Genomic DNA, 26040 nt, shown 5'->3' with positions numbered 1-26040 from the left:
GTGCTGGATGTTAAACTGTTTCAAAATGACTAGTGCTGGATGTTAAACTGTTTCAAAATGACTAGTGCTGGATGTTAAACTGTTTCAAAATGACTAGTGCTGGATGTTAAACTGTTTCAAAATGACTAGTGCAGGATGTTAAACTGCCATAAAGTGTGATATAAATAGCCTACATTATATTAAATTGAATTAAATTAAAGGTAGGGAGGCCTACTTTTCGGTTGATACTGACAGAATGATAAAAACTGTCACCTGAACTGAAATACATATAATTAATTTATTATTACTATATTGTTATCGTTCTAATTATTTGATGATAGAATTATTTTGGTTTGTAATATTTATACCTGTTGAAGCTGTTTTTATACAAACCTGTTTTATGGTAGGATATAAATTAAAGTGTCATATGACATAATACTTGAATCTCCTTCATTAATAATAAATTATGTTTTTTAATAAATAGATATTTTCTAAATCACTATAGTTATTTACATTTTTTGAATAATTTATCTAAAAACGTTATTATTTAAATACTTTATCTAAAGAAAAAAAAACATTTGATATTATATTTTGTAATATCAGACAACTCAACGAAATGGCCTATACAAACTTAACTCTAGATCTAAATAAATATTAGAAAATGTAAAAAAAAACTTGAAATATTATATTCTATTTCGTTAGTAATTATTTTAACAACGTGAACAGTAAGGTCTGAATCAATTACAATGACCTGCATGGACCATTTAATGTTGTCTTTAATTATTCGAAGTTTAGGCTACAAAATCAACTGTATGATTTGACTGTGGGAGTTGGCTATGAAGTCTTTTTTCGTTTTAAATTCAATGTATTTCAATGGTATCGAAATTTAGACACAAAGTCTATGTTAATTGTGTGACCCTCATTAAACCTTGCTAAAAACTTGCAATGTTTCTTCATCCGACTGGTTCAATTCCGTTTCTAAAGCCCAAGAAAAGGATGACTAACAGCAGAGCGGCATAAACTGGGGGCATCGAGAGGGCAATGAGTTGTATTAACATTCGAAATATTCCACGAGCCACTTCCTCCTGGTTTAGAACCCCCAGCCAAGGCCCCAGATTGGGGCCTTACAGAGAATGTCGTGAAAAGGTGGCCACGATACTAGACCGACATATCACCTCGGAGATCTGTTTGAAATTCCCCTCAATACAGCCGTGGAGCCGCGCTGTCTGTTTCAGCCCAGCACAGAAAAAAATAGGCCTAGATTACTTAACCCCAAAGAAGCAGGCCAATTCCAATTCCATCCAAACAAATAAGTTTGAATTTAAGCTCACCTGAAATATTTCTAACTGCAGTGGGAGAGTAAAATATAGGTCAACTCTTGAAATAAGGAGACATTTATAGGCCTAATATTATAAAGATTATATCACACAAAACAAGTATAGGCATGAGGAATTTTGAAGAGGACAAAGACATAATGTATCTAATGAAATATAGTTATTTTAAAGAGGGTAGTATTACATTTAATAAGGATTTATTGGGGCACATGTATACGCACAGCACGATTTTATGCTATCTGTTGATTTGAAAAAGGCCATGGCCACTCCAGGCTCTCTACCACGTTCCTCGACCCTTCCCCATTTTATTCCACAAGTTATGCGGACACGGCAGTAGCAGGTTCTCCCGTTGAGAAAATCAACATGAACTCATGTTAGTTTCTCCTGTGCGATTTGTAGCATTCTTCTAGACGCCCAGGACGGCTTTGATGCTGGTGCTCGGCTCCCTTTGAAATGCAGGGCCTTCTCTAATGCAAATCCATCCTGATGGGATAAGGCGAGGGAGGGAGATGAGGGCTATAAAATGTTGACGTCAGCGCGACAACTCCTAACTGGCAGCGTGTCTAGCAAACAATAAGTTAAAGAGTATAGGTGGACCAGCCAGGTGGAGGAGGCCTTTGGTTAAACAGAAACCCGGGGAAGAGGAGGCAAGAGTAACGCACTGGACGCACACTATGCGCAGGAGTTACCATTCGGAAATATGTACGTGAGTTATCTTTTGGAGAAGGACACCAGCATGTACCCAAATGCAGTGCGACATCCCAGCCTAAACTTGAACCATCAGAACTTTGTTCCCGCACCTCCGCAGTATTCGGATTTCAGCGGATACCCTCAAATTCCTGGGATTAACAATGACCCTCACCACAGCCAGACTGGGGCCTGGAACCCCGTTTACGCACCGCCGACCCGGGAAGACTGGTCGCCCTATGGGCCAGGGACAGGACCGTCCACATCTAATCCGGGAGCAATTGGCTATAGCCCCCCAGAGTTCTCTCCAGTCCCACAACCCGGGCTTCTCCCGTCGTCTATCAACTCATCTGTAGGTCAGCTCTCTCCCATTTCTCAGCGCAGAAACCCTTATGATTGGATGAGGCGGAGCGCGCCACCGGCAAATTTAGGTAGGTTATTTCATACATTTTTGTAATCAAGGAGTGTATCATTTTGTTGTCCATAAGACCATAGAAAATACAGCGTAAATCATAAAATATGTATTAAATTAAACGTACCTGTAGCAAAGCACACACTTATATGAAATTTAATGTGTCAAATTCAGTGTCTTTGGTCCATTTTTTCTGAAACCACAGATACTGAAATACTGTAGGCTATAGGCACAGTCTTGAGAGGACAAAGATCAACCAGAACAACTGCGCTTCCAAATGCATGCACCTGTTCACTGAATTCAGAGACGAATTCATGATTCAACTCAGAAAGAAGGAATACCAGGTTACCTGGCTGTCGCTTGGTTGTTCATAGCTGATTCATTCGTCAGTATGTATTTGTTCAATCCCATCAAAGTATTTTACATTGCATATTGTTTACTGACATAAACGTTATCTCGCGCGGCCATCAGCATAGTTGGTCCTCTCATGCTCACTATTATTTTGTGCACTCCTGAATCACACCTCACATGCCGTCATAAATTAGTGGTATTATCTCGTGAGTTTTATGGTTATAATATGGCCTATGTAATGTATTTACAAGTTGAGGGTAAACCAGGGTATGCAATTTAATTGCATTACATTAAGTGCTCAATGATTATGCTTATGATTATAATTGCCTGTCATCGTGCAGTAAAAAGTAATAGGCTAGTATAGCCTATAACAGTCATAATATAGTCTAGGCTATATAAATTACTTTATTACCATGTTCATGATATTCTTCGAATTAATCTTTGATTTTGTCTGGTGTAGCTTATAGACTTCACAATTATGTTATGCTCCTCTTGTTATGTGAGCAATCCCTCGTCCCCGGATACATTTCATAATGTTATAGGATTGTTTCATAATATCAATAAGAATTCTCGAGTCAGTTGAGACGGCTTAACCTGGAAGTGATCAGATGAAAGAAACCGTCTGGGGTTTTGAAGATCTTGTTATGCAAATTAGGCCGTTGGTTGTCTTCTTGTATGTCGTAGGGCTCTAGAATTGTTTGCTATGTTGTAATTCTTTGTTAGCCATTATGTCTCTTGGCAGGAGTTCTTGTTGTCGATTTACTTTGATGTCGCTCGCTTTGTTCACGCTTGTCCTCCACTAGACCTTCCTTATGCGTCCTAATGGCCAGCTGATATAATACGTCAGGCATTGACATCATATGACGACATTTATGAAAAATACATATTTTACTGAATTCAATTGAATGAGCATGGAAGCACATTGGTGTACTGTTCCTACAGATTTATTAACTCACTTGCTGTATATGCCTGTATTTGAGCTTGATCCTCTACCGCCCTCAAACAAGCCAGTTCCACTGCTCTAAGGCAGGGATGTCAAACTCATTCCACTGAGGGCCTAGTGTCAGCTGGTTTTAATTTGTTTCCTTTCAATTAAGACCTATACAACCAGGTGAGGGGAGTCCCTTACTAATCAGTGACCTTATATCATCAATCAAGTACAAGGGAGGAGCGAAAACCCGCAGACACTTGGCCCTCCGTGGAATGAGTTGGACACGTGCTCTAAGGCCTCTACCTGAGATCCTCAAAAGGCCTATACATGTCCCAGCATCTTGGTTTGATTGACATTTTGGATATAAGTATGTCATCAGTTCAAGCAAGCAGGCCTATTTCACAGGAGCCTACACACAAGCTCCTTCAGGTCTCACTGATGATCGCTAAATAATTGCTACTGAATTTGCAAGCATGCAGTTTGAAGCCATGTGAATCCTAGACCAAACTGGCCATCCTAGTGCCAAAGAGTGAGATGGCTATACGGTGCAATCGAAAAGTATTCAGACCCCTTGACTTTTTCCACATTTTGTTAAGTTACAGCCTTATTCTAAAATGTATTAAATATTTTTTCCCCTCATCAATCTACACACAATACCCCATAATGTTAAAGCAAAAACAGGTTTTTAGAAATGTTTGCAAATGTATACATTTTGTTGTTGTTGAAATATCACATTTACATAAGTATTCAGACCCTTTACTCTGTACATTGTTGAAGCAGCTTTGGCAGCGATTACAGCCTTTAATATTATTGGGTAGGATACTACAAGCTTGGCACACCTGTATTTGGGGAGTTTCTCCCATTCTTCTCTGAAGATCCTCTCAAGCTCTGTCAGGTTGGATGGGGAGCGTCACTGCACAGCTCTTTTCAGGTCTCTCCAGAGATGTTCGATTGGGTTCAAGTCCGGACTCTGGCTGGGCCACTCAAGGACATTCAGAGACTTGTCCGGAAGACACACCTGCATTGTCTTGGCTGTGTGATTAGGGTCGTTGTCCTGTTGGAAGGTAAACCTTCTGCCTAGTCTGAGGTCCTGAGAGCTCTGGAGCAGGTTTCCATCAAGGATCTCTCTCTACTTTGCTCCGTTCATCTTTTCCTCGATCCTGACCCTGCCGCTGAAAAACATTCCCACAGCATGATGCTGCCACCACCATGCTTCACCGTAGGGATGGTGCCAGGTTTCCTCCAGACGTGACACTTGGCATTCAGGCCAAAGAGTTCAATCTTGGTTTTATCCGACCAGAGAATCTTGTTTCTCATGGTCTGAGGGTCCTTTAGGTGCCTTTTGGCAAACTCCAAGTGGGCTGTCATGTGCCTTTTACTGAGGAGTGGCTTCCGTCTGGCCACTTTACCATAAAGTCCTGATTGGTGGAGTGCTGCAGAGATGGCTGTCCTTCTGCAAGGTTCTCCCATCTACACAGAGGAACTCTGGAGCTCTGTCAGAGTGACCATCGGGTTCTCGGGCACCTCGCTGACCAAGGCCCTTCTCCCATGATTGCTCAGTTTGGCCAGGTGGCCAGCTCTAGGAAGAGTCTTGATGGTTCCAAACTTTTTCCATTTAATAATGATGGAGGCCACTGTGTTCTTGGGGACCTTCAATGCTGCAGAAATGTTATGGTACCCTTCCCCAGATCTGTGCCTACGGACAATCCCTTCGACCTCATGGCTTGGTTTTTGCTCTGACATGCACTCTCAACTGTTGGACCTTATATATACAGTTGTGTTTCCAAATCGTGTCCAATCAATTGAAGTTACCACAGGTGGACTCCAATCAAATTGTAGAAACATCTCAAGGATGCACCTGAGGATGCACCTGAGCTCAATTTCGTGTCTCATAGCAAAGGGTCTGAATACTTATGTAAATAAGGTATATATTTTTTAAATATAAATTTGGTGAAAATTCAAAAAAGTTTTTTTGTTTTGTCATCATGTGATATTGTGTTAGATTGACAAGGAAAACAAATATTGAATATATTTTTTGAATAAGGCTGTAACGTAACAAAATGTGAAAAAAGTCAAGGGGTCTTAATACTTTCCGTATGCACTGTAAAAAGCTTTTCTCTTTGTATAGAAAACCCACCAGAAATCAAGTTGTTGTCAGTGCCTGGGACCACTTATGATTAACCGAGGCAGCAGGAGCACAGACTTGGGGCTGCCATAAATGTCCAGTTCACTGCACCTAATGGGCCTGGCCGGTTCAGAAATCCATGTTTAACCCACATGTATCGTTCCAGTTCATGCGGTTATCTGGTTGTCCCAGACGAGGAGTTTTATGGTCCATGTTAGCGATTAACTCTAGACAAGAGCCATGTCACTTTATCATATCAGCCAGCTGACCATTCATTCTCATGAACGTCTCATTAACCTCCACCGCTAAACCATTTTATCTTAGCAGCCATCAGTGACATCGTTACACAAGTGCAGTGCTGCAGATTGTGTGTCAACCGCATTCTCTACTTATACAAAGTAAACATTTCCACTTCTTAAAACTTTTCACGTTTGGATTCACGTCATGGGTTCTTGAATGCTTTGGTATTTTTGTTGATGGTTCCAGCAAGGTAGACTATTATCAGACTGTTGAATATTTCCGGGTCCTCTACATTTTTTTTTAAGATGCTTTGACACCTGCCATTCAGATTAAATGCTTATGTACAGTCTCAGTTTGCCCATTGGAAGCCTCGTGACGCAAACCCTGTTGTCGCTAGTGATGGGAGCCACTCCAATCAGTACAGTGTTTCATTAACGCAGTATGGAGATTGTATGTGTCAATACCCCCGTAGACATGCACCTCAGACGCCGTCCGTTTGGGAGTGGTCCGTCTGTGTCAACATGGTAATTAGAAAACAACGGTCATCAGAGAAGAGGTAGCTATTATGAATCAGGAGGTGAAGAGAATCAATTAGGGGTCGATGGGAGCAGGAGGGTGTGTTCTGTGTTTCAACAGCCTAATGGTGTGGATAACTCTCTGGTCATCAGGCCGGGCCTGGCGCCTTTACAGGCAGCCCCTCCCCCTCTCAGCTCACACATTTTAATCTTTAACTTGGTTGCTGCTGCTGCACTTAGGTCCCTCGTTCACTATGGACAGAATGAAGTGACTTTTGATTTACGGTACCTAATTAAAAAGACTAGCTGATCTCAGAGCTTTGCTAGTTCATCTGTGTGTGTTTTAGTGAGAGGTTTCATGTATGAAATGAAGCAGAAACCACATTTTCACAGATGTCGTTCTCATCTTTATTTACTCATCTAATATCGGTTATTTACGGCATGTAAGTTAATGTGAAATCTGATTGTAGCATTAGCCCAGTCGTCCTCCCATTATGACCAATGCAGATGAAGCCCTACTGAGAATCACATCTCAATCTTATGCAAATTTCTGTTCAGCTAGTTTTTGCTACGGATTTGAATGGCAAACAATACGGACAGGGTAGAAATTCTATTAACATAACGTCTGTTAAAGTTAAAATAAACATAGAAGTCATTTTTTTCCTAATCTCTACGTTACACACACAATATGAAGGCTGAATGATGACCATACTGTAACCCTGTTGCAGGTGGTAAGACACGAACGAAAGACAAGTACCGGGTGGTGTACACAGATCACCAGCGCTTGGAGCTGGAGAAAGAGTTCCACTATAGCCGCTACATCACCATCAGGAGGAAAGCAGAGTTGGCCACCTCTCTCTGCCTCTCAGAACGACAGGTCAGACACAACACCACAGCAGGCAGTCTCTCTCCCTCCCTCTCTCTCTCTCTTTTAGTAGACCAGCCACAGAGCACTTATCTCCAATCTTTTGTTTATTCCACAGGTGAAAATCTGGTTTCAGAATCGGCGTGCCAAAGAGAGGAAAGTGAACAAGAAGAAGATGCAGCAGCCTCAGGCAGCGTCCACAACAACACCTACTCCACCCAGCAATGTTGCCATGGTGACCAGCAGCAGTGGTGGCCTAGTGTCTTCATCCCTACAAATGACTATCAAAGAAGAATACTGAGGACGACGGTCTGACGTGAAGAAAAAAAAAATACTTTGGGCCATGTCTAACCTGCAATAGAGACCCCCAGTCAACAGCTTGAGTAACATGGGGACAAGGCAAATGCAGGGGTCAACACCTACAGAGAAAAAATATATGTAAAAGACTGGCTGCTGTTTCCTGCGCTTTTGTTTTTGGAAAAGGACAAGACAGACCAACACGAACGTTGGCTGTGCGCAATAGATTACGTGCTGCGGTTTCGACGAACGGTGGTGATTCCACGTCGAATCATCGGGAAATGGATAGAAAATGAATGGCCATGTTCTGTGATCAGAGGCGATGGGACGGCCACCCGCTGTGCACATGTTCATCTTGGTCCGTCTTGTGAAAGAGAGACAAAGAACTGAGAAAGAGAAAAGCTATAAATATATATAAATATTAAACTGTTGTCTTTTACTGTTATCATGGCTTCTATTGTTTCTTCTGCTGATACTGGAAATACCTGGAAATGGTTCTGATCCCACGCAATAATAATAATAATACGTGTATATTTTCAAAGTAATTTGTATTAAAAGCTTTATTGTAAACTCTTGAGCTCATTCTTTATAGTAGGGAAATGGAAGATAGTTGGAGCTCATCTTCAAACTATATATCTTTTCCTAAAAAGTTTTACAACATGTCTATCTGTCACACATTTAGGATTACATCATTTTAAAATCATCTACAACGTGAAATCATACTTTAATGTTTTACAAGGCTAAGTAAGTTTGACCATAAGCTAACTGCTCACTACATATGCTTTTTAGAGGCACTAAAGTGACAACTGTGAACATACAGGAATTTCTGGGATAAACATCATTGAAGAAATATGATTGTAGATGACACTTCATCTCGGAATCAATATAATTTGAGAAAGTTAAAGAAAACTATGTACGTATTCATTGTGTTTGGTCTTGTATGTGTTATTTTGTATCATCGTGGTGTGGGGCTTTGAAAATCATCAGGTTAGGGGAGACATTAAAAAGTGGTGCAGTGGATGAAAGTGACAATGAGACAGACAGCGCCAGAGACAATGAGACAGACAGCGGCAGAGACAATGAGACAGACAGGGCCAGAGACAATGAGACAGACAGCGGCAGAGACAATGAGACAGACAGGGCCAGAGACAATGAGACAGACAGAGCCAGAGACAATGAGACAGACAGGGCCAGAGACAATGAGACAGACAGGGCCAAAGACAAATAGACAAACAGGGCTAGAGACAATGAGACAGACTCGCCAGAGACAATGAGACAGACAGGGCCAGAGACAATGAGAACAACAGCACCAGGAAGACAATGAGCGAACCAACAGGGCGTAGAGACCAATGAGACAGCCGACAACAACAGGGCTAGAGACCAATGAGACAACAGGGCCAGAGACCCAATGAGACAGACAGGGCAGAGACCAATGAGACAGACAGGCCAGAGAACAATGGAGACCAGACAGGGCCAGAGGACAATGAGACAGACAGGGCAGAGACAATGAACAGACAGGGCCAAGACAATGAACAATGAGACTGAGGACAGACAGGGCAAGAGGACACCTCACCTAGGAGCCATGACTGTTTGCACAGTAAAAGTGAGTGGCGGGATAAGGAGCGATAAGGAGTGGCTTCAGGAGAATTTTTTATTTTTTTTTTTTATTTCACCTTTATTTAACCAGGTAGGGCTAGTTGAGAACAAGTTCTCATTTGCAACTGCGACCTGGCAAGATAAAGCATAGCAGTGTGAACAGACAACACAGAGTTACACATGGAGTAAACAATAAACACAGTCAATAACATGGTGAAAAAAAAGGAGATCTATATACAATGTTGTGCAAAAGGCATGAGGTAGGCAAAAATCGAATAATTACAATTTAGCAGATAACACTGGAGTGATAAATCATCAGATGATCATGTGCAAGAAGAGATACTGGTGTGCAAAAAAGACAGAAAAGTAAATAAATAAAAGCAGTATGGGGGGTGAGGTAGGTAAATTGGGTGGGTAGTTTTACAGATGGACTATTGTTACAGCTGCACGCGATCGGTTAGCTGCTCGGATAGCAGATTTTTAAAGTTGTTGAAGGAGATAAAAGTCCTCCAAACTTCAGAGATTTTTGCAATTCGTTCCAGTCCGAGGCAGCAAGAACTGGAAGGAAAGGCGTCCAAATGAGGTTTTGGCTTTAGGAATGATCAGTGAGATACACCTGCTGGAGCGCGTGCTGCGGGTGGGTGTAGCCATCGTGACCAGTGAACTGAGATAAGGCGGCACTTTACCTAGCATGCCTTGTAGATGACCTGGAGCCAGTGGGTCTGACGACCGAACATGTAGGGAGGGCCCAGCCGACTAGGGCATAAGGTCGCAGTGGTGGGTCGTATAAGGTGCTTTAGTAACAAAACGAATGGCACTGTGATAAACTGCATCCATTTGCTGAGTGAGTATTGGAAGCTATTTTGTAGATGACATCGCCGAAGTCGAGGATCGTAGGATAGTCAGTTTTACTAGGGTAAGTTTGGCGGCGATGAAGGAGGCTTTGTTTGCGGAATAGAAAGCCGATTCTTGATTTGATTTTGGATTGGAGATGTTTGATATGAGTCTGGAAGGAGAGTTTGCAGTCTAGCCCAGACACCTAGGTACTTATAGATGTCCACATATTCTAGGTCGGAAACCGTCCAGGGTGGTGATGCTAGTCCGGGCGTGGCGGGTGCAGGCAGCGAACGGTTGGAAAAGCATGCATTTGGTTTTACTAGCGTTTAAGAGCAGTTGAGGGCCACGGAAGGAGTGTTGTATGGCATTGAAGCTCGTTTGGAGGTTAGATCAGACAGTGTCCAAGGAAGGGCCGGAAGTATATAGAATGGTGTCGTCTGCGTAGAGGTGGATCAGGGAATCGCCCGCAGCAAGAGCAACCCATCATTGATGTATCAGAGAAAAGAGTCGGCCCGAGAATTGAACCCTGTGGTACCCCCATGAGAGACTGCCAGAGGACCGGACAACATGCCCTCCGATTTGCACAACTGAACTCTGTCTGCAAAGTAGTTGGTGAACCAGGCAAGGCAGTCATTAGAAAAACCGAGGCTACTGAGTCTGCCGATAAGAATATGGTGATGACAGAGTCGAAAGCCTTGGCCAGGTCGATGAAGACGGCTGCACAGTAATGTCTTTTATCGATGGCGGTTATGAATATCGTTTAGTACCTTGAGCGTGGGCTGAGGTGCACCCGGACCGGCTCGGAAACCGGATTGCAGCGGAGAAGGTAGGTTGGGATTCGAGATGGTCAGTGATCTGTTTGTTGACTTGGCTTCGAAGACTTAGATAGTGCAGGGTAGATGGATATAGGTCTGTAACAGTTGGCTCCAGGGTGATCTCCCCCTTTGAAGAGGGGATGACCGCGGGCAGCTTTCCAATCCTTGGGATCCTCAGATGATACAAAGGAGAGGTTGAACCAGGCTGGTACAGGTGGGTGCGACAATGGGGGCGGACAGGTTTCAGAAATAGGGGGTCCAGATTGTCAAGCCCAGCTAGTTTGTATGGGTCCAGGTTTTTCCAGCTCTTTCACGAACATCTGCTATCTGGATATGGGTAAAGGAGAAGCTGGGGGAAGGCTTTGGGCGATAGCAGCGGGGGGGGGCGGCTGTTGGGCCAAGGTTGGAGTCGCCAGAGGGGAAGGCAGTGGCCAGCCTTTGAGAAATGTTTGTTGAACGTTTTCGATTATCACGGCTTTCAGTGGTGACCGTGTTACCTAGCCTCAGTGCAGTGAGGCAGCTGGGAGGAGGTGCTCTGTTTTCCATGGGACTTTCAGTATCCGAACTTTTGGAGTTAGAGCTACAGGATGCAAATTTCTGCTTGAAAAGCTGGCCTTTTGCTTTCCTGACTGACTGCGTGTTTGGTTCCTGACTTCCCTGACCAGCTTTATCGCGGGGGCTCTTCGATTGCTATTGCAGTTCGCGCACAGGATGTTTTTGTGCTGGTGCGAGGGCAGTCAGAGTCTGGAGTGAACCAAGGGCTATATTCCTGTTCTTGTTCTGACATGTTTTTTGAAGAAGCATGCTTTGTCTAATATGGTGTAGGAGTAACTTGTTAATAGAATGACCAGGCATCCTCAACTGACGGGATGAAAGGGTCAATATCCTTGCCAGGGTTACCCTTCCGGGACCAGGGTCGATTAGAAAGGCCTGACTCGCAGAAGTGGTTTTAGGGAGCGTTTGGGACGTGATGAGGGGTGGTCGTTTGACCGCGTGACCGTCGGCGGAACAGGCATGATGCAGTGATCGTGAGATCTTGATTGAAGACCAGCAGAGGGTTGTATTGCGAGGCGCAGGTTGGTCAGGAGTAATGTCTATTAGGGTGCCTGATGTTTACGGATTTAGGCGTTGTACCTGTGGGTGTCCTTAGTGATTTTGTGTGAAGATTGAGGGCATTCAAGCTTGGATTGGTAGGCTGCCGGGCGATGTTAAGCATATCCCCAGTTTAAGGTCACCTAACAGAACAAACTACTGAAGCTAGATGGGGAGTGCGATCAATTCACAGTGGTCCAGGGACAGCTGGGAGCCTGAGGGGGGTCGGTAGCAAGGCGGCAACAGTGAGAGACTTAATTTCTGGAAGAAGATTAATTTTTAAAATTAGAAGTTCGACCTGTTGTGGCATAGACCTGGAAAGTATGACAGAACTTTGCAGCTATCTCTGCAGTAGATTGCAACTCCTCCCCCTTTGGCAGTTCTATTTGACGGAAGTGTTATAGTTGGGTATGGAAATCCAGAATTTTTGGTGGCCTTCCTAAGCCAGGATTCGGGCAACAGCGGCAAGGAACATCAGGGTTGGCAGAGTGTGCTAAAGCGGTGAGTAAGGCAAACTTAGGGAGGAGGCTTCTGATGTTGACATGCATGAGGCCAAGGCTTTTCGATCACAGAAGTCTCAACAAATGAGGGTACTGGGGACATGCAGGGCCTGGTTTACCTCCACATCAACCCGAGGAACAGAGAGTAGTAGGATGAGGGTGCGGCTAAAGGCTAATCCAAACTGGTCGCTCTAGAGCGTTGGGGCAAAGAATAAAAGGACAGAGATTTATGGGCGTGGTAGAATAGATTCTGGGCATAATGTGCAGACAGGGGTATGGTGGGGCGGACGGGGTACAGCGCGAGGCAAGCCCCAGGCACTGGGTGATGATAAGAGAGGTTGTATCTCTGGACATGCTGGTCTCAATGGGTGAGGTCACCGCATTGTGGGGGGTGGGACAAAGGAGGTATCAGAGGTACGAGAGTGGAACTACGGGGTCCATTGCAAAACAGATGATAATGATAACTAGCCTGAACAACAGTATGCAAGGCATATTGATATTTGAGAGAGACATACAATAAGCATAAAGTGATTGCAGGTCTTGATTGGGAGAGCTAGCTAAAACAACAGGTAGATAACAGCAGCAATAACAGGGTGCTAGTCTAACACAGCAACAACAGGTAAAAATGGCGACGACTAGGCAGAGAGGTCGGATTAACTACACACAGATCCTGAGTTAAGCACAGAGCCGACAGATAAAACACAAATAAACAGAATGGAGTACCGTGAATTAATGGACAGTCAAGCAGGCATCAGCTATGTAGCCAGTGATCATAGTGTCAGGGGGCAGCCGTAGATGGAGCAGGAGGCCTCCACTAAGCTAGCACGCGGCGTTTAAAGTTAGTAGCCCGGGGGTGGTCTGCTCAGACGGAGGGGGTCTGCTCAGACGTGGTCGTGTCGACAGAGAATCCAAGCCGGATGGCGATGGCGAAAGAGAGGTTGTGAATTGTAGAATTGTGTTTGCTAACTGGTGCTAGCTTCGTGGCAGTGGCGTAGCTGCGGTAGCTGCAAGCTAGCTGTGAGGATCAGAAGTAGTGGCTCAGGGATTACGGCAGGAATCCGGCGTTGTTGTCGGAGAGACGTCCGATGCTGGTAAATTGGTGAGTAATATCCAGGCTAATAACAGGGCTGGTGTCTGTGCAGAAGGTAAAAAGTGCAGAAGGTAAAAAATGGCTAAATTAGCTTGTAGCTGATTTAGACCATTTGATGGATTGGCAGGGCTCTGTGTCGGCAAAAAAAGGTCCAGTCCAATTGGCAAAAGAGGTATTGTAGCCCAAGAATTCGCTGGTAGACCTCTTCGGCTAGCCGGCAGATGGCCTAGCTCGAGGCTAGCTCAAGGCTAACTGGTGCTTGCTTCGGGACAGAGGTGTTAGCCAGTAGTAGCCACTCGGTTGCAGCTAGCTAGCTGTGATGATACGGTGTAATTGTCCAGAGCTTGCGTCAGGACACGTGATGTGTAGAGAAAAAGCAGTCCTATATGCTCTGGGTTGATATCGCGCTTGCAGACTGGCAGGTATTGGCCCGAGCTGAAGCTGGCTGTGTCCGAGTTAGGGTGAAGACCGCAGCAGTGGCTAACTGACTACTAGCTAGTAGCTAGTTATCTGGCTAGCTTCTGATTGGGGTTACGGTTCTAAAGTATAAAAAATAGCAGGTCCGTACCACATTGGGTGAGGCGGAATGTAGGAATGTATATTCAGTTCCTAGATGGAAAGTGAAATTAAAATATATACGAAATGTATACGAAAAATACGAGGACTATTTACACGGGACAAGACAAGACAAACACACGTCCGACTGCACGCCATCTTGTGATTGGATATAATTGAGCAGTTTTAATATCATGTCTATCCTTCTACCTGTTATAACAAACCTGTGACAGAATGTTCACCTCTCTATCTGCTATAACAGCCCCGTGACATCATGTCTACCCTCTCTAGCTGTTATAACGACCCCTGTGACATCATGTCTACCTATCTACCTGTTATAACAGCCCTGTGACATCATGTCCACCCTTCTACCTGTTATAACAGCCCTGTACATCATGTCTACCTCTCTAGCTGTTATAACGACCCCCGTGACATCATGTCTACCTATCTACCTGTATAACAGCCCTGTGACATCATGTCCACCTTCTACCTGTTATAACAGCCCCATGACATCATGTCTACCTCTCTACCTGTTATAACAGCCCTGTGACGAAGAACGTTCACCCTCTACCAGTTATAACAGCCACGTGACATCATCTCTACCTCTCCAGCTGTTATAACGACCCCCGTGAACATCATGTCTACCTGAGTGAGTGCGGGATAAGTGAGTGGCGGGATGAACATCATGTCCACCCTTCTACCTGTTATAACAGCCCTGTGACATCATGTCCACCCTTCTACCTGTTATAACAGCCCTGTGACATCAAGTCTACCTCTCTACTGCCCTGTGACATCATGTCTACCTCTCTACCTCATCATGTCTTCCTCTCTACTTGTTATAACAGCCCTGTGACATCATGTCCACCCTTCTACCTGTTGGGGCGGCTGGGTAGCCTAGTGGTTAGAGTGTTGGCTAGTAACCAAAAGGTTGCAAGTTTGAATCCGCCGAGCTGACAAATCTGTTGTTCTGCCCCTGAACAAGGCAGTTAACCCACTGTTCCTAGGCCGTCATTGAAAATAAGAATTTTGTTCTTAACTGACTTGCCTAGTTAAAAAAGGTAAAAATAAAATAAATAAATAACATCCCTGTGACATCATGTCTACCTTTCTTACTTGTTATAGACAGCCCTGTGACATCATGTCACACCCTTCTACCTGTTATAACAGCCCTGTGACATCATGTCTACCTTTCTACCTGTTATACAGCCCTGTGACATCATACCACCCTCTACCTGTTACAACGGCCCGCGAGCAAAGGCACACTGAGGATGTCTGTGGCATCTACCCTGCTGCATCACACACAGCACGTAGCTATTTGCTATCTCGTAACCAAAGACAGGGCGCGGCGTCCAAAGTGCAAGGTGAGAGAGGCGGTGAGTAAAACAGAATAGGAGGATACATCTACTGGGGAACATCTCCTGACCCAGGCCAGGGAGGAGCACAGCCCTGGATGAGACTCTGACCCCAGGGAAGGAGCACGGTGTGTGGGTGGGGGGGGTGGGGGGGGGGTGATTCTGCCCCAGGGAGGAGCACGGGGGGGGGGGATTCTGACCCAGGGAGGAGCATGGTGGGGGGGGGGTGATTCTGACCCAGGAGGAGCATGTTGGGGTGGTGTGATTCTGACCCCAGGGAGGAGCAGGTGGGGGGGGGGGGGGGGTGATTCTGACCCCAGGGAGGAGCATGGTGGGGCTGTGATTCTGACCCCAGGGAGGAGCATGGTGGGGTGGGTGATTCTGACCCAGGGACGAGCATGGGGGTGGGGGTGGGGGGGGGGGGGGGGGGTGATTCTGACCCAGGGAGGAGCACATGGTTTGGTGGGGGGGTGATTCTGACCCCAGGGAGGAGCATGGTTGGGGGGGTGATTCTGAACCCAGGGAGGAGCATGGTGGGGGGGGGTGATTATAAACTGTACAGGTAGAGTCAATACTGTCTCATTTGGAGTTCTATTTTAGCAAACAATGTCAGAAACTCTCTTTACAGTGTCCTTAAACACAGTAAGGTAGGCTTTAGTCCTGCCTCAAAGATAAGAAATGCCTATTTGAATGATGAGGGCCAAACCAGAGTGTAGTTTTTATGTCTGACAGAGGCGGTATTCACTGTTTTAATGTAGTATATCTAACACACTCTATATAATAAATCTACCTTATGCATATTTTTACAACCATAAAAATGTATCAAGAACCTAAGTCAGCTACCTCCTCTCACTGAGACAAGGAATTAAATGAAATACATTTAAATATCAATCATTTGTTATTCGTCTCTATACCCAGACTTGACAACCCAATGTGGAGTGACACTTGGTTAGGACAAAGCATTTCCTGTTGTGAGTCAGGTCTTGTTTGGATGCATGGACATTGTAAATGACAATGGTTGTGACCTTTGTCCCTCAGCTACATTTTGCTTCAAACACCACGGGTGCTATCAGTGAGATAGTATGTGCTGACATGGTTCTGTACTGTCTTTGATTTCAACTGTCTTTGATTTCAGTGCCCTCCTGAACACCAGGAAGTACCTCCAGAAAGAGTCATCTTGAACTTGAGCCTGAACCAACTGCCAGGCCGCACAAGGGTTGTACCAACAGTTATTTGTAGGTGGGGTTGTTTTTTTTCTCTGGTCTCCAGGAGAAAGTATCTGAGATGTATCTGCCTTCCATCTAAACACTAAAGACAAGAAGAAAGGACTAGATGATGAGTATGTTGCTGAGAGGCTGGCCTTGCCACAGAAACACTGGTCAGCACCATTAGGGGCATCGTCATAATAATGGTGCTATTGTTGGTTTATGTAATGGTATCAGAACATGATAATCATTTGGTCCCTGGCATGAAGTAAAAATGATGGCTCTAGGATTTAAAGGAAGCTGCTAAAAACTATTGTTGATATATATATACATTTGAACACATTTGTAATAAGGCTTTTTCTTTTTCAGTGGTGTCCCCCCTCCCCCCACCACCCCAGGTAAACATAATAATTTGTATAAACAGGTGCTTGCTCTTAGTTCCATCAAGGCTGTAAATTTTACTGGGGTAATGCTGTAAAAATGTCCTCACCACAGTAACAGCGTTATGTTTGTTGAGAGAGTCTGATGCTTTGATAGTATAGGACATGCCGAAAAGCTGCTTATGGAGACGTGTTTAGAACACGTACAAATAAATAGGCCTACCACAGCCAACGGTCATGAGTGTAGCTTTACTGTTCAAATATCAAGATGGCCGCCCACAACTCAATTATCTCTCATATGCTAACAGAAACAATGATTTAAAAATTTAATCAGTTAACTTGAAACAAAATCAACTCATTTATGTGCTATATATGCTCTCAACAAAACTGAAAAAAGTAGTTACTAAAGTGTCCTGCAACTAACCTTTCTCATGGATCAATTTCAAATGTAATTGTTAAGATATAAGTGCCATCATCAGAATGGAATCTGTTTACAGCCAATCAAAGAAGGGAATGTTTCATAATTTACGTAAACAGACAATTCATTTTAGCAAATAAAAGAAACCAAACAGAGCAAAAAACTCTTGCCACCTTCAATAAAAACCAATTGCCTCTGCAGTGCTGATTCTTACTTATATAGCCACGTGTTTATGGGGCAGTTTTACCATAAACTTTCATTTACAATATACTTACTGCCTCCTAATATCCTCTATGTTGGTCAGATGCATTCTAAATAAACACAGAAGCTGTAAAGTAATAGTAGGCAGAATGGTGTCAGTGCAGTAGCTGTCTATAAATGCCAGATATGCTTAAAGTGCCCTTGTAAGGTAAACCTTTTAATTGAGACTACTGGTATTCCGGAGCACATGCCTGCATGTTGAAATACCAATGAACACAGAGACTCAGAGACTGAACAAACCTTAGATTAGATTTTTTTTTAAAGGAAGATAAATGGCACAATACTTTAAGGTAGCTAATCATTTAGAAAAATTATACGAATGAGGAAATAAGATATATTTTTTACACACCCATGTTGGTGAATATATGAAAATAGAACGTTTCACAGACATTTACACAACGTATTTTACACCAGATCGTTTATAGCAACGTCAGGACCATTCCATCAGCAAGACTGTAGTGTGATTGTAGTGTGTCAATTGCATGGGGCCTAATTAGGGCCAGAAGCCGTATATACCGTCAGCCTCTATCAGTAAGAGATGTTTGGCAGACAGTGATAATCAAGGTCCCTAATCCTCTCCTATCAGGGTGAATAGACGTAATGGTACGTTATACATTCGCAGTGGTCATTTGTTATGATCCAGCCAATATTCAGGAGTGTTATGATCCAGCTTAGCTACATGACTGTTTTGCAAGAACAGACTGGAATATGTTCCGCGATTCATCCGATGGCATTGAGGAGTTTACCAGATCAGTCACCAGCTTCATTAGTAAGTGCATTGATGACGTCGTTCCCGCAGTGACCAAACATACATATCCCAACCAGTAGCCATGGATTACATTACAGAACCCAATCCCAACCAAGTTCATGTTAGGCAACTGTGGAGATATGGGGCTTACGAGTGACATACAATGGCTAGTAAAAGGTGAATGTTTAACCAATGAAAAGTAAAAGGAAGTAAGTCATGTGTGTCCTCTAAGGTCTGCACGTCAGTTGGCTATTCAATTTAGTACCATTTCAGTTACAGATATCAGTATTCTCACCACATTACAACAAATATCACAATTATATGGCATATGGAAAATATATGGCAATATTAATATACATTTTTAAATAAAGGGCAAATTGGACATGGCATTGTGCATGGTCTCTGGTTGCAATGGGGACTTTTTGGCTTTGCAGAGTGGTAAACTCAGTGACCTCAAGTGAGACAGACTTGAAAATGCCTCGTGGCACTATTGACAGACTTAGCTTTTGCCTGGGTAATTAACCTTTGTCTTGTTGATCATTTTGACGATTTCAACATGACATTACAGAACCCAATCCCAACCAAGTTCATGTTAGGCAACTCTGGAGATATGGGGCTTACGAGTGACATACAATGGCTAGTAAAAGGTGAATGTTTAACCAATGAAAAGTAAAAGGAAGTAAGTCATCAAGTGTGTCCTCTAAGGTCTGCACGTCAGTTGGCTATTCAATTTAGTACCATTTCAGTTACAGATATCAGTATTCTCACCACATTACAACAAATATCACAATAAAAACACAATTTGCCCATCATTACTGCTTAAATGTTTTATTGACCTCGGTTGACATCTTCACACAAGTTATTTGAAAAGTCTCTTCATCTCAGATTTCCCAATTAACATTTACAATGAACATTCCCTTTGCCGAAATTCTCGGTCATGTTCAATTGATGACCATTGTCACCCCTTCTACACTTAATGTATAGAGTGGTTGTCTTGTTCAGGTGTGAAGGACGTCACGTCAGGCGGTAAGTGTGGCAAAGACACTGAGATGTCTGAGAATCTCTCTAGCTGGGTTCTAAACCTGTGTTTATGCCTGACCATTTTCTAAATCGGGCTTCCCCTGATCTAGGCAGAGGATCCAGCTGTGATGAAAAGAGAGGAAGTGGAATCCTACAGCTCGTCTCCATTTATACAGTACATTTACATCCTTTGTTATCTGGGATTTACAAGGAGCTCCATAAAGACGGTCTCTTCTCGTGGTTTCCCTTTGACTTCATATCTGTAGGCATTTCTTTTGATTTTACTTACAGTATAGAAATGATTTACTTTTCTATGGTCTTATTCATTATCATATCCTGTGTTGGCGAAGTTTAAACTGTGATGGGAAATCATGCATCGGACAACATGCATTGGAAAGAAGAACATTCCATACTCTTCCATGGGTTTAGATGCATTCTGAAGTCTGATAACTCTATAGGTAGACTATGGATCAATACATGTTAACAAGATGTTTATTTTAAACAACACACAAAATGAGGGAGCATTCGTAGCACATGGGATTATCTGTGTTTCTGTCGGGCTCCATGAGCTGGAGTTCCTCCTAACCTCCTATGACCTGGTGTCAAAGTTCACACCGCATCACTGAACTAGCCTGGTCAGTCACACTTCACAGCTCCCTGGATAGGGTGAGGCCCAGAGGAACAGTGGTACTACAGTTTACTGTAAGACGCTATGGTGGGAACGGGACACTATATTCAAACATGGCGATTATATGTTCTGGCTTTGTCTTTCTGCTAAAGCCTGTGAATGAAGTCTCTGATTATGGGCTGTCATTATCAGGCCAGGGCTGTCAGTCTAGTGTGAATTGGCCAGGGCAAGCCTGATCCCAGGGCTGTCAGTCTAGTGTGAATTGGCCATTGCAAGCCTGATCCGAGGGCTGTCAGTCTAGTGTGAATTGGCAATGGCAAGCCTGATCCCAGGGCTGTCAGTCTAGTGTGAATTGGCCATGGCAAGCCTGATCCCAGGGCTGTCAGTCTAGTGTGAATTGGCCCAAGGGCAAGCCTGATCCCAGGGCTGTCAGTCTAGTGTGAATTGGCCATGGCAAGCCTGATCCCAGGGCTGTCAGTCTAGTGTGAATTGGCCATGGCATGGCCTGATCCAGGGCTGTCAGTCTAGTGTGAATTGGCCAGGGCAAGCCTGATCCCAGGGCTGTCAGTCTAGTGTGAATTGGCCATGGCAAGCCTGATCCCAGGGCTGTCAGTCTAGTTGTGAATTGGCCAGGGCAAGCCTGATCCAGGGCTGTCAGTCTAGTGTGAATTGGCCAGGGCAAGCCTGATTCCAGGGCTGTCAGTCTAGTGTGAATTGGCCAGGGCAAGCCTGAATCCAGGGCTGTCAGTCTAGTGTGAATTGGCCAGGGCAAGCCTGATCCCAGGGCTGTCATTATCAGGCCAGGCTGTCAGTCTAGTGTGAATTGGCCAGGGCAAGCCTGATCCCAGGGCTGTCAGTCTAGTGTGAATTGGCCAGGGCAAGCCTGATCCCAGGGCTGTCAGTCTAGTGTGAATTGGCCAGGGCAAGCCTGATCCCAGGGCTGTCATTATCAGGCCAGGGCTGTCAGTCTAGTGTGAATTGGCCAGGGCAAGCCTGATCCCAGGGCTGTCAGTCTAGTGTGAATTGGCCAGGAAGCCTGATCCCAGGGCTGTCAGTCTAGTGTGAATTGGCCAGGGAAGCCTGATCCCAGGGCTGTCAGTCTAGTGTGAATTGGCCATGGCAAGCCTGATCCCAGGGCTGTCAGTCTAGTGTGAATTGGCCAGGGCAAGCCTGAATCCCAGGGCTGTCAGTCTAGTGTGAATTGGCCATGGCAAGCCTGATCCCAGGGCTGTCAGTCTAGTGTGAATTGGCCAGGGCAAGCCTGAACCCAGGGCTGTCAGTCTGGTGTGAATTGGCCAGGGCAAGCCTGATCCCAGGGCTGTCATTATCAGGCCAGGGCTGTCAGTCTAGTGTGAATTGGCCAGGGCAAGCCTGATCCCAGGGCTGTCAGTCTAGTGTGAATTGGCCAGGGCAAGCCTGATCCCAGGGCGGCTGTCAGTCTAGTGTGAATTGGCCAGGGCAAGCCTGATCCCAGGCTGTCATTATCAGGCCAGGGCTGTCAGTCTAGTGTGAATTGGCCAGGGCAAGCCTGATCCCAGGGCTGTCAGTCTAGTGTGAATTGGCCAGGGCAAGCCTGATCCCAGGGCTGTCAGAGCTTGTAGTGGTGGTTCAAACTGTTTCAATTCTGGTGAAAACAGGGCAAATTAATTGGTTAAAAAAACAAACTTGTTAAAACCAACATTTAATCATGATTCAAAAGGCAATTTGGCCTGAAACGAGCCATACGTATTTCCATGATTTTACAAACTCTTTATTTAATAGTAAACAATGAATAAACAAAGAATGATGTAATTTGACCCCAAAGTTCACTCTGGGTTCCAGGTGACTTTTCCACTGTCCTTTGATGCGGTGTCTGCCGGTCCTTTGACAAAGGCAAGCCTGCGATAAGTAGCCTTTTCTTTGCGGTCGTTATGTTTTACTGCCGATTGTTAATCAGTTTCTGAGACGGCAACAATGGGCTACAGCCACGTTGGATTTGACTGAAAAGGAGTGTTTCTGTAAACTACCCGCCAAGCCTGAGGAGGTCAAGGCTCTGTCAATCTTCCCTCCTCAATGAGGTCGAGGAAGATGTGCACAGAGTTGTCGTATAAAAGCAAGTGTCATATTTGAAATGTTAGGCTATCCTGCATGTCAGCCACTGTCAATAAGATAGAGGGGGTATTCTGGGAACTACACATTATCTATTTCAAGACAAACACAGATAACTAGAAAAACAGATTAATAGCAAGCAAATATGACTATTGTTGGCCGCAAAAACTCCAAAGAACATTTTGAGATTATTAATAACAAAGAGCTTCTGGATATCAGAACAATGATTACTCACCTCCAACTGGAGGTTTTAATTTATCTTTAATGAGTCTGACGCTAAGGATATACTACCATCCGTCCTATTGGCCAACATGCAATCATAAACTGGATGAGCTCCGTTTGAGACTATCCTACCAACAGTGCATTAAAAACTGGAATATCTTGTGTTTCTCCGAGTCGTGGCTGAACGACGACATAGATAATACACAGTTGTCTGGGTTTTCCATGCATCGGCAAGACAGAACAGCTACCTCCGGTAAGACGAGGGGTAGTGGTCTGTGTCTATAACAGCTGGTGCACCATCTCACATTTTTAGGAAGGTTTTGCTCGCCTGAGGTAGAGTACCTCATGATAAGCTGTAGACCACACTATCTACCAAAAGAGTTTTCATTTATATTTTTTGAGGCTGTCTATTTACCACCACAAACCGATGCTGGCACTAAAGCCGCACTCAACGAGCTGTATAAGGCCATAAGCAAACAAGAAAATTCTCATCCAGAAGCGGCGCTTCTAGTGGCCGGGGACTTTAATGCAGGAAAACTTAAATCCGCTTTATATAATTTCTACCAGCATGTTACATTTGCAAAAAACTATAGACCACCTTTACTCCACACACAGAGATGCATACAAAGCTCTGCCTTGACATCCATTTGGCAAATCTGACCATAATTCTATCCTCCTGATTCCTGCTTACAAGCAAAAACTAAAGCAGGAATTACCAGTGACTCGCTCAATACGGACGTGGTCAGATGAAGCGAATGCTACGCTACAGGACTGTTATGCTAGCCCCGACTGGAATGTGTTCCGGGATTCATCCGATGGCATTGAGGAGTTTACCAGATCAGTCACCAGCTTCATTAATGAGTGCATCGATGACATCATCCCCGCAGTAACCAAACGTACATATCCCAACCAGAAGCCATGGATTACAGGCAACATCCGCACTGAGTTAAAGGCTAGAGTTGCCGCTTTCAAGGAGGGCGACGCTAATCTGGATGTTTACAAGAAATCCCGCTATGCCCTCAGACGAACCATCAAACAGGCAAAGCGTCAATACAGGACTAAGATTTAATCTTACTACACCGGCTCCGACGCTCGTCAGATGTGGCAGGGCTTGCAAACTATTACGGATTACAAAGGGAAACACAGCTGTGAGCTGCACAGTGACACAAACCTACCAGACTAGCTAAATGCCTTCAATGCTCGCTTCGAGGCAAGCAACACTGAAACATGCATGAGAGCACTCAGAGCATGCGCGGACCAACTGGCAAGTGTCTTCACAGACATTTTCAAACTCTCCCTGACTGAGTCTGTAATATCTACATGTTTCAGGCAGACCACCATAGTCCCTGTGCCCAAGAACGCCAAGGTAACCTGCCTAAACGACTGTAGCCATGAAGTGCTTTGAAAGGCTGGTCATGGCTCACATAAACACAATCATCCTGGAAACCCTAGACCAACTTCACTTTGCATACCACCCCAATAGATCCATAGATGAAGCAATCTCACTTGCACTCCACACTGCCCTTTCCCACCTGGACAAAAGGAACACCTATGTGAGAATGCTGTTCATTGAGTACAGCTCAGCGTTCAACACCATAGCGCCCACGAAGCTCATCACAAATTTTTTATCTGATTTATTTCACCTTTATTTAACCAGGTAGGCAAGTTGAGAACAAGTTCTCATTTACAATTGCGACCTGGCCAAGATAAAGCAAAGCAGTTCGACACATACAACAACACCGAGTTACACATGGAGTAAAACAAACATACAGTCAATAATACAGTAGAAAAATAAGTCTATATACAATGTGAGCAAGTGAGGTGAGATAAGGGAGGTGAAGGCAAAAAAAAGCCATGGTGGCGAAGTAAATACAATATAGCAAGTAAAACACTGGAATGGTTGATTTGCAGTGGAAGAATGTGCAAAGTAGAGATAGAAATAATGGGGTGCAAAGGAGCAAAATAAATAAATAAATAAATACAGTAGGGAAAGAGGTAGTTGTTTGGGCTAAATTATAGATGGGCTATGTACAGGTGCAGTGATATGTGAGCTGCTCTGACAGCTGGTGCTTAAAGCTAGTGAGGGAGATAAGTGTTTCCAGTTTCAGAGATTTTTGTAGTTCGTTCCAGTCATTGGCAGCAGAGAACTGGAAGGAGAGGCGGCCAAAGGAAGAATTGGTTTTGGGGGTGACCAGAGAGATATACCTGCTGGAGCGCGTGCTACAGGTGGGTGCGGCTATGGTCACCAGCGAGCTGAGATAAGGGGGACTTTACCTAGCAGGGTCTTGTAGATGACCTGGAGCCAGTGGGTTTGGCGACAAGTATGAAGCGAGGGCCAGCCAACGAGAGCGTAAAGGTCGCAGTGGTGGGTAGTATATGGGGCWTTGGTGACAAAACGGATGGCACTGTGATAGACTGCATCCAATTTATTGAGTAGGGTATTGGAGGCTATTTTGTAAATGACATCACCGAAGTCGAGGATTGGTAGGATGGTCAGTTTTACAAGGGTATGTTTGGCAGCATGAGTGAAGGATGCTTTGTTGTGGAATAGGAAGCCAATTCTAGATTTAACTTTGGATTGGAGATGTTTGATGTGAGTCTGGAAGGAGAGTTTACAGTCTAACCAGACGCCTAGGTATTTGTAGTTGTCCACATATTCTAAGTCAGAGCCGTCCAGAGTAGTGATGTTGGACAGGCGGGCAGGTGCAGGCAGCGATCGGTTGAAGAGCATGCATTTAGTTTTACTTGTATTTAAGAGCAATTGGAGGCCACGGAAGGAGAGTTGTATGGCATTGAAGCTCACCTCGAGGGTTGTTAACACAGTGTCCAAAGAAGGGACAGAAGTATACAGAATGGTGTCGTCTGCGTAGAGGTGGATCAGAGAMTCACCAGCAGCAAGAGCGACATCATTGATGTATACAGAGAAGAGAGTCGGTCCAAGAATTGAACCCTGTGGCACCCCCATAGAGACTGCCAGAGGCCCGGACAACAGACCCTCCGATTTGACACACTGAACTCKATCAGAGAAGTAGTTGGTGAACCAGGTGAGACAATCATTTGAGAAACCAAGGCTGTCGAGTCTGCCGATGAGGATGTGGTGATTGACAGAGTCGAAAGCCTTGGCCAGGTCAATGAATACAGCTGCACAGTATTGTTTCTTATCGATGGCGGTTAAGATATCATTTAGGACCTTGAGCGTGGCTGAGGCGCACCCATGACCAGCTCTGAAACCAGATTGCATAGCGGAGAAGGTATGGTGTGATTCGAAATGGTCGGTAATCTGTTTGTTGACTTGGCTTTCGAAGACCTTAGAAAGGCAGGGTAGGATAGATATAGGTCTGTAGCAGTTTGGGTCAAGAGTGTCCCCCCCTTTGAAGAGGGGGATACCGCAGCTGCTTTACAATCTTTGGGAATCTCAGACGACACGAAAGAGAGGTTGAACAGGCTAGTAATAGGGGTGGTGTCACGTCCTGACCAGAGTTCTTATGTGTTTTTGC

At 44.5% G+C, this 26040-nt stretch overlaps 1 protein-coding gene and 1 long non-coding RNA gene across 2 annotated transcripts in view; both read left to right on the top strand.

Moving 5' to 3' along the window:
* Positions 1-26040, top strand: part of LOC139027788 (uncharacterized) — a 331562-nt gene that overhangs the window by 224575 nt on the left and 80947 nt on the right. The window lies entirely within an intron of this gene.
* On the top strand, positions 1890-8185 carry LOC111964398 (homeobox protein CDX-1-like). Its single transcript, XM_023988292.2, has 3 exons — positions 1890-2431; positions 7303-7451; positions 7558-8185. Exons 1-3 carry the CDS (start codon positions 2014-2016, stop codon positions 7738-7740), a joined length of 750 nt encoding a protein of 249 aa, XP_023844060.1. The 5' UTR covers positions 1890-2013; the 3' UTR covers positions 7741-8185.

Source organism: Salvelinus sp. IW2-2015, linkage group LG5 (assembly GCF_002910315.2).
Source record: "Salvelinus sp. IW2-2015 linkage group LG5, ASM291031v2, whole genome shotgun sequence".
NCBI classification, from domain to species: domain Eukaryota; kingdom Metazoa; phylum Chordata; class Actinopteri; order Salmoniformes; family Salmonidae; genus Salvelinus; species Salvelinus sp. IW2-2015.
This window is presented reverse-complemented; position numbering and strand designations above follow the sequence as displayed.